General features: G+C 30.5%; 1 protein-coding gene across 1 annotated transcript; it reads left to right on the top strand.

The window, feature by feature from the left end:
- Nucleotides 1–6: 6 nt before the first annotated feature.
- LOC100798781 (probable indole-3-pyruvate monooxygenase YUCCA4) lies at nt 7–2,979 on the top strand. Its single transcript, XM_003549202.5, has 4 exons — nt 7–723; nt 1,265–1,513; nt 1,700–1,822; nt 2,413–2,979. Exons 1-4 carry the CDS (start codon nt 94–96, stop codon nt 2,629–2,631), a joined length of 1,221 nt encoding a protein of 406 aa, XP_003549250.1. The 5' UTR covers nt 7–93; the 3' UTR covers nt 2,632–2,979.
- Nucleotides 2,980–9,379: the final 6,400 nt, after the last annotated feature.

Raw genomic sequence — 9,379 nt, 5'->3', positions numbered from 1 at the left:
TTTTCACTTTTCAGCTCCTTCATAAACTCTCTCTCACCCTTTAGTTGCTACTACTACAACTTTTTTCTTTCCCTATCTATCTATCTTACTTACATGGGTTCTTGCAACAAACCCCAACAACAACAACAACAACATGTTCAAGGCCCTATTATCATAGGAGCTGGTCCTTCAGGCTTAGCCGTGGCTGCGTGTCTCTCAGAACACAAAGTTCCTTTCGTAATTCTTGAGAGACACAACTGCATAGCCTCCCTTTGGCAAAACAAAACCTACGACCGTCTCAAACTCCACCTCCCTAAACAGTTCTGCGAGCTTCCCTTAAAGGGTTTTCCCCACACTTTCCCAAAATACCCCACAAAGTACCAGTTCATATCCTACATGGAGTCCTACGCTTCACACTTCAACATTCACCCTATCTTCAACCAAACCGTGGAAAGTGCTGACTTTGATAAAGGGTCGAAGGTTTGGGTGGTTAAAACTCAAGAGGTTGATTATTCTTCTCGCTGGCTTGTGGTGGCTACTGGTGAAAATGCTGAACCTGTTGTGCCTAGGATTCATGGGATGGAGCTTTTTAATGGTGATGTTGCTCACACTAGCGTGTATAAGTCTGGCTCTGAGTATAGGAACAAGAAGGTTTTGGTCATTGGGTGTGGTAATTCGGGAATGGAAGTTTGCTTGGACCTTTGTAGACACAATGCCAAACCTTACATGGTTGCTAGAAATACAGTGAGTCTATTCACCTTTATTTTAGTTAATATTTGGATAAACTTTTTCATAAATACTCGAGATGAAACAAATCAAACTTCCTTTCAGAGTTAAAAATCAACTGCAACTTAACTTTTTAGAAAGCTGGATAAAAAAAGATTTTTTATAATAGTTAAAGTGTATAAGTTGATTTTAATTTATACAAAAAAGTTTGATTTATTTTACCACCCATTTAGGTATACTTGAATATTTTTTTATGCTATTTTTTCCTTTGAGTGACCTATGTAAACCTTTAACAAAAGTTTTTATTAAGTTAATATTGAAGTGAAAATTTCAGTTTTAGTTTTAAAAAAATAAGGCTAAAGTCACTTTTTGTTCATGGACTAATGTGGGATTTCTTTTTTGTTAAATGGGTGATATTTAGTGTTGATCATGAGTGTATAACTGTTCAAGACTGAAAATGATACGTCATTTATGTTTTTTTTTTTCCATTTGGGTAACTAATGATCAAGCTTGGGGGAGTATGCTTTTTTGCTCACTTTGTTGCATATGATTATTGAAGGTACATGTGCTTCCTAGAGAGATGTTTGGCTTCTCAACATTTGGGGTTGCTATGGCGCTCTATAAGTGGTTTCCCATTAAGTTAGTAGACAAGATCATCTTGCTTGCAACAAACTTCATTTTGGGCAACACCAATCACTATGGCATCAAGAGGCCCAAAACCGGCCCAATAGAGCTCAAACTCGCCACAGGGAAAACCCCAGTCCTTGATGTTGGTCAAGTTGCACAAATAAAATGTGGTAACATAAAGGTATACACAATATGGTTCAAATTAAGTGACTCCATTGTGTCTTTTTTTACCGAAAAATGTTAGTATGTTAGAATATTAGTTTTTGTTAGTCCAGGGGATCCAACTCGTGACCCTAATATTGATTCAGGAGTAATGTGTTTTTGGGAAATTGTTAGGGTGCTAAGATTCGTTGTTGGGGTTGTGTAGGTGATGGAGGGTGTGAAGGAGATAACAAGAAATGGTGCCAAATTTATGGATGGACAAGAAAAGGAATTCGATGCTATAATCTTGGCAACAGGATACAAGAGCAACGTGCCTACTTGGCTCAAGGTTAGGAATTTGATCTGTTGTGTTGCGTTTTTAGCTCTATCCTATTATGAACCACTTATGACATGTCACTATCTTGGCTTTGGAACACATGCAATGCAGAGAGCACAAACCTACAAATGTCTTCTTTTCCTCTTCTTTCTTCATATTCCAAAGAGAACGAATAAAATCAGTTTGAGGCCTGTGCTTTTGGGCTCTACCACTTTTTTTTTATAAATAAAAAACATTTTTTTGTGTGTGCATAGTTTCTCTCGAATTAATTGATGTGTTAAAAACTCTGCTTTCTCATAGTGACGTTTTGTGATGTGTAACGATCATGAAAAACATTTCGTTAGCAACTTGTAAAAGTCTCACCAAAAGAGTATTCCTTGTGCGCCACCTTTTGGTCAAATTCCTTTTGATTCAAATTATTAATTATTAATCAAATTGTTTTTGCTGTGGTTAAAGGGTATGTATAGAAGTTTAACATTCTCTTATTCTTATTATAAGATTACAATTACGAACTCCTATGATAATTCCCTTTATGACATGGTGGTATGTTTTATGATGGTATGATTGAAAACTTATTTTTTTTAATTTCCCTAATTCATCAGGGATGTGATTTTTTCACGGAAGATGGAATGCCCAAAACACCCTTTCCTCATGGGTGGAAAGGAGAGCAGGGATTGTATACGGTGGGGTTCACAAGAAGAGGTCTTCAAGGAACGTCGTGTGATGCAATCAAGATCGCTGAAGACATAGCTGAACAGTGGAGAACCGTAGAGGACAAGAGTCACTGCGATTCACATATCATCCTACTCAATAATTCATAGTGCTTACTTTTTACCCCACCCCAAAATAAAATATGCAAGTTTTTACTATTTGTTAAGTAAAAAAAATGGAGAAAGGAGAAATACGGAGTTAGGATTACCTGGGCAATTGGGCTAGTTCCCCCCCCCCCCCCCCCCCCCCCCTTTTTTTACCCTCTCTTTTCCTGGTTTTCTGTGCATGTACATGCAATTTTGTATCTTAGGAGCATACGCTTTTCTAACTACTCAAGTTTTACTAGCCTTGTACAAAACAGTTTCATAAATGGAATGGTACCTTGGTTCGAGCAAAGTGCAGATGTATCCAGAGGAAAAAAAAGTAAATATGAAATAATACTATATTTCTTATTATTCTTTTACAAAACTTTAGTATTCTACTAAAATATAAAATGTTTAATTCTTTTAATATTTCTTATATAAATTTATATAAATTAATTTTTATTAAATTTATACAAAAATTATAGAAAATAAAAATTCTCAAGTAATTTAAATTATTTAAGCAAAATATACTTAATATTTTCAACTCTTGTGTCCATAGACATACAATAAAAAAAAATCATTATAAAATTATGTCTAGTAAGAAATATTATAACCCACTCATTCATTACAAAATAGCTTGTCTATCACTCCATTGTGTATTATATATGCATGTGTGTGAAAGACTGAATATACGTTTTTTTTTAACAATAAGTATTAATTTTTTAAAAATTTTGGTAACAACTTTTTCAAATTTTTTTTTCAAACAAGAGTTTTTAAGGCACTTGATGAAAGAGTTAATAAACAATTTTGATTATTATTAGCATTTACTAAAAGGGTGAATTTGTCATATTAAATGTTATTTTTTTTAGAAGTAACCTCGTGAATAATTTGTCATAATATTATTCTAAGAGAAATATTAAGATTACACTCTTTTGAACATCTTCATATTTAACAACTCTGGTAATTTTGTAATTTTTAACAACCTTTAACTAATGAGAGTGTGTTAAAAAAATGTATTTTAGAGAGTTTATTGCTAGTATTTTTGTGGTCCAATTCTTTGTAGGTATGAGTTCGAATCTTGGATATTCAATTATATTACATTTTGAAGAAAAACTTTGTCACTTCTAATGATTCTATTGACCCAAATAGGATTTTCTTTGGCCTTAAAGGAAAATTGTAGGCTCTACCAAAAGATGTTAAACCTTTTTTAAAAGACAAAACTTAGATGTAATTTTTTAAATAATTTTAGTGTTTATTTTTTCCTATTAAAAATAAATTTTTGTCTCAATAACTTGTGCAATAAGATTTGCATTAAAAAACAAGAAGTTATCGAAGAAATATTTCAATTCTGATTAAAAGAAATAAAAAATCACTTAATAAACTCTGTTAATTTTGTCTTTTTTTATAAAAGACCTTTTGAGCTTGCTAACAAGCATCTCTCTTTTCAATAAATTATTTTTGTATATTTTTATTTTCGTCTTTTATTTTTTGGGTATTATTTATGAGGTTCTAACGTGTTTCCTAGCCTTAAGTGCACAGACCAAAATATATCATTGAGTAAACCTTAAAAAACAAACCAAATATTAAAGTTTACAAGCGATATGCAAAAAATTATTTTTAGTATAGTGTCTATTTTTATGAAACACAATTTTTCTTCTTCTAGCTTCCAACAATCTAATAATATATATTTATTAATTATTCTTGGTTACTATTGTTTTATGAGTAACATAATTCATTATAATCTATTTTTTTTGTCATAATTAATAAAGACATTTTCTTAAAAAAATTAATTAATGTGGATAACAATTTTTGTTATAAACTCCTAAAATAATCTGTGTCATGTGAAATTGATAGTTGAAATTTTTGTTATATTAAGTATTTCAAAAAATTAAATTATTTTTATTGACATTTTAATAAATTACGAATGTAATTAATATTTCAAAACATATGAATATTTTATATGAAAGTTGACGTGTATATAAACCTTAATTCTTATAGTTGCCTTCCCTTCTAAGATCTATGTTTGGTTCGTCCCTACAGATATATACATCTTCCAACAAGAATTTAAACTTTGATTTCCTAAGTTGTGAAAGATTATTCCATTCCAAATTTCCAATATAGTCTTCTATATTATTTCCATCTAATAAAGCTTTATTTACTTTTTCTCATAAAACTAATAAATGTGAAAACAGAACAAATTTTGCTTTTTATTTTAATAGTTCCAAACAAAAAGTAGAAAAACATCCTATTTTTTTCTTTTTCCTGTTACTACGATACTAAACATACCTTTATGTATTTGGGATGCACGTGCGTAACACCTGATTTTCACACAAACATGACAATTTGGAACAGAGACCAGCAGCCTCTGTATGCAGCCATTTTCGTGCTCACTGTGATCGCAGCTTTCCTTCAACTCAGCAATAGCATAAGAAACCGCTGACAGTTTCAATACTTGAATTGAAGACTTTCAACAGTGAAAATCATTACTTTGGGAAAACGTGTGGAAGAGCAAAATAACTTCTTTAGGAAATTGGAGGCACAGCCTTTTATTAATTAGGTTAATAATTGAACTGCTAGGAAACACTTATCTTCAACGTTTTAAATAATAGAGAAAAGGGAGAAGAATTGAAGAAATTGTCTTGTGACCATTCCTTCCTTTAATTTCTCATGCCTCATCAGTTTATCCATTCGGAATCATCATATGTGTATGATAGAGTAAAATAAAATGGAATGAAAGTTTTAAAGTAAAATAAAAGGAAAATGCTTTATCTTATTTTACTGTTCATTTCATTTATTTGTAGTTCTCTTTATTTTCAAACAAACAAGGAGGAAATCATATCTAATTCTATTAAAAAAATTAATTAAAGAATTAATAGTAATTTTTATTAAAATTGTATTGATTATTATAATAATATACTAAGATTATTGGATCTATTTTTTAGAATAAATTATCCATTTAGTAGTATCAAATGTGTGTATTGAATATTGTTTTAATTTAATAAGAGGTCTCCAAACTCAAGTCTTAAGTATGCATGTTGTATTAAATACTTGGAGGGAGAATTTTATTGCACATAAGAGTTCTATCCGACTCAAACATAATTATTTCTAATAAAATATATATGTAATCTAGACAAAAAAAAATCCTTTAATATTTTTCATTTAAGATTATTAGAGCATCTTTAATGAAATAATTCATTTTGGGTTTTTGAATTACTTTTTGTGGATACCATGATGTCAAATAAGATGCAAGAACTTTTGCCATTTTTTCATTTATTGGTGAAATCCAATTTGGATTCTTGAATTTTAGTTGCACAAAAAAAAATTATTTTCTCTCAAATGGTATCAAAAAATTATTTATTTAAAGAAAAAAAAATTAGGAATTCTGAAGTGTTTTTTCCTTAGAATCCAACTTCCAACATGAAAAACTCTTAATAAAAATGATAAATCTTGTAGACAGGATTCTTGAGTTCAACAACCCAGCTCAAAAATTTATATTAAATTTGCTCTTAATGCCTAAAAAAACAATTAATTCTTATGGTGACATTTTTCATTTAAGATTGGTTCTTGTGATTATATCTATGTTAATCATATTAAGGTATAGTTATAATGTAATTGAAACGAGACAATGATATGATTAACACATGATTGGAAATTATATCACTTGACTTTTATAAGTAATACTATTTTGTCAAGGTATGAAAAAAAAGTTAACTATGTTTTTTTCTTAAACTTTTATGAATTTTTTACTTTTAATTCCAGGATAAAAAATTGATTGGTCTTTAGCCTTTGATGTTGATCTGTATATAATTTTAGTTCTTACCGACAAATGTTGTTGTTAAGTAATGACATGATGTTAAATTTATTATAATTTAATTACATTTTGTGACATTTAATTTTTTTATGGTAAAAAATTACCAAAAAATACTTGTCTAAAATGATCAAACCATATTAAGCAATGTATGGCGGTTTAAACCTCATAGATTGAATCTCACCTTTTCCAAAAAAAAACAAATTAGATCCAATAGACTAAATCAAAAAAATTGAAACACATACTCAGGTTTATGCAATAATATTTAGCTTCCACAAATAAAAAGAGATCATGTTTATTGAAGCTAAAACTTACATATGAAACCCAAAATTCAGATATTTTTGACCTGGGGACCCAAACCTAGATGAGTAATCGCTAATGAGACCTCCTCTATGTTTGATAATAGGTTTGAGGATTCTCCATCCACCACCATGTGTTCGATTACATCAGTCAATGAATCCGCCGAACTAGAGATGTGGCCCTCTGATCTTCCTGATAAACTTCCTAGTGCTTTCTTAAACAAGAGTTCTTGTTTTGTTCATTCTATGTGTTGAAATACAAGTGCTATTGTATGGTTACTCATGGTCCGTTGGTTGGTGTAAATTTTTCATGTGTTTATTCTCCTTAATTTCACAACAATTGGTATCAAAGCTGATGGTTCAACTTGGTGATCGGTTCAGACAAGTAAGATAGTGATGGTGAATCCTTGGCCTAAAAATCCCTTGTATTGAAAGTCTTCTTGGCGGTGGGTCCAGGTGGCGTGTTCTGTGGGTGGAGTGGTGATGCAAGTATCTAGAGCATGTGGACTCTAATGGCCACCATGGAAATACTCGTAGATAAAAATGACTTTCACTCAAGGGGGATGCTATGATGTGAAAGAGACTCACACTTGAGGGAAAAATTATTGAAATACAAGTCTTTGAAGTCTCACATCATGTAAGAATGAGAAGGTTGAACATCATATAAGTGAGGATAAAATCCACAAATCTAAACATTGAGATTTTTGGTTAAGATGTGGTGAAGATGTCTCCTTTGGCAAGATCTATGATGAACTTTCTTCTTAGATCGCAAGAAGAAAGGATGTTGCTTGAATGTGGTTTCCTGCACTTTCTTTTGTTTAAAATATCTCAATTCCTTCAATTACGTTCTAAGGATATGTTATTTTGAAGAGGAAAGAAGCTGAAAAAAAAATTTAAATAAGATGAAATTTACACTTTTTTTATTTTATTTTTATTTTTGATTTAGCAAATAAACATAAATCCTTGCAATAACACACATCCCTTACGACCATACCAATGTCTCAAAAAGTTCCTTTTAATCTTGTCAAATCAGTTTTATGACAACATTTAATTAAGTTTTGTTTCTACTATACATTTATGGGTGTTACTTGGTGCACCCAGAATTTTTTGCTGGGGCACCCAGCAGACATGGTGAAAAGACATAAAGGCCCTTCACCTAATAATATAAATGGCACTCAGTTTCGACCGTATAGGCCATTTGCTACTTCTTCTCTTCATTTCCTGGCGCATTTCTTCGTCTTTCTACGTTTGCTTCTGCTTCTTCGTGTCACCGGCCCTTGGTTCTTCGTCTTCCGGTGAGCGTTCGTCTTCCTCTGTGATAGTGAGCGTTGGTGTTGGTGGTTTTTCTTCTTGTCTCCATTTGGTTGTTGGTCTTCCTGTTGCTTCGAGGTTAGTGATCCTCTCGCTTCTTCCTGTCATTTATTTGTTGTATGTTTTTGTTTTTTGGTGTTTACTGTTGTTGTTGGTGTAATTCGATTGGTTGCCTAAAAAAATGGCATTTTGCCAGAAAAATGAGCGTTGGTGTTTGCTGATGTTGTTGGTTTTTGCTGAAATTTTGATAAATGTAAATTTTTAAACAAAGTGTGCCATACGTATCAGTGATCCATATGGCATTTTTTTTTATTTTTTTCGTATCCCATATAGATCATTAATCCGTATGAGTTTTTTTAAAAAACATTTTGTGACCCATATGGATCAATGATTCGTATGGGTCATTTTTTTTAAAACCTTTTCTAAACCATACGAACCACTGGTCCATATGTTATTTTTTTGTTAAATGTTTTTTTAACCCATATGGATCAGTCATCCGTATGTTTATTTTCAAAAAATATTTTTTTTAGCCATACAAATCATTGATCCATATAGTTTTTTTTTCAAAATTTTGTTTTTTTTAGCCATACGGATGATCCGGTTGTTTTCAATTTTTTTTTTGCCATACGGATCACCGTATGGTTGTTTTTGAAAAAAAATTGTTAGCCATACGAATGGGTGTTTTGAAATTTTTACTGATTCGTATGGTTGTTTTCAAAAAAAAAATTTTAGCCATACGAATCACTGTATGGTTGTTTCAAAATTTTGTTTTTCTAGCCATACGAATCACTGATCCGTATGGGTGTTTTGAAAAATATTTTTTATGTCATACAGATCACTAATTCGTATGGGTGTTTTGAAAAAAAAATAGCCATACTGATCCGTATGGTATTTTTTATAATTTTTGTATTAAAAATTGTTAATGTAGTTAAAAAGTTTATTTAGAAATTTTTTTTCATAAATCATAAAAAAAAGTGAAAATGTATTATGTATGGACTGATTTGGTTAGTGTTGTTGATTATTTGACTTATTATTTTATTTAAGTATGTTTTTTAATATACATTTGATTAGATTAGGAATAATAGATTAGATATCTCATATGAAGAGTAACATTAGATTACTAAGATTATATTAGATTTCCTATATTAATAGTTTAGTTAGATTAGATTTGACAATTTAAGATTAAGATTACATTAGATTTGGTAAGATAAAATAAAAAATAAGATTAGATTAGATTTCTCAATTTGAAACTAAAAATAACACTATAGTTATATTAATTAAAATTAGTTTCGAAAAATAATTTTGATGTCAAAATAAAAAATGATTGAAATTGTTTATTAAAAAGTCTGGCCCGTTG

This window comes from Glycine max, chromosome 17 (assembly GCF_000004515.6).
Source record: "Glycine max cultivar Williams 82 chromosome 17, Glycine_max_v4.0, whole genome shotgun sequence".
In the NCBI taxonomy this organism is placed as follows: Eukaryota; Viridiplantae; Streptophyta; class Magnoliopsida; order Fabales; family Fabaceae; genus Glycine; species Glycine max.
The sequence above is the reverse complement of the archived record's forward strand: the minus strand, read 5'-3'. Positions and strand labels throughout refer to the sequence as shown.

What these genes read in the sequence shown, in the direction of transcription:
- LOC100798781 (XM_003549202.5), top strand. Translation starts at nt 94, where the DNA reads ATGGGTTCTTGCAACAAACCCCAACAACAACAACAACAACATGTTCAA. An exon ending in ACATGGTTGCTAGAAATACA is followed by an intron (nt 724 to 1,264) that starts GTGAGTCTATTC and finishes TGATTATTGAAG; the next exon opens with GTACATGTGCTTCCTAGAGA. An exon ending in TAAAATGTGGTAACATAAAG is followed by an intron (nt 1,514 to 1,699) that starts GTATACACAATA and finishes GGGGTTGTGTAG; the next exon opens with GTGATGGAGGGTGTGAAGGA.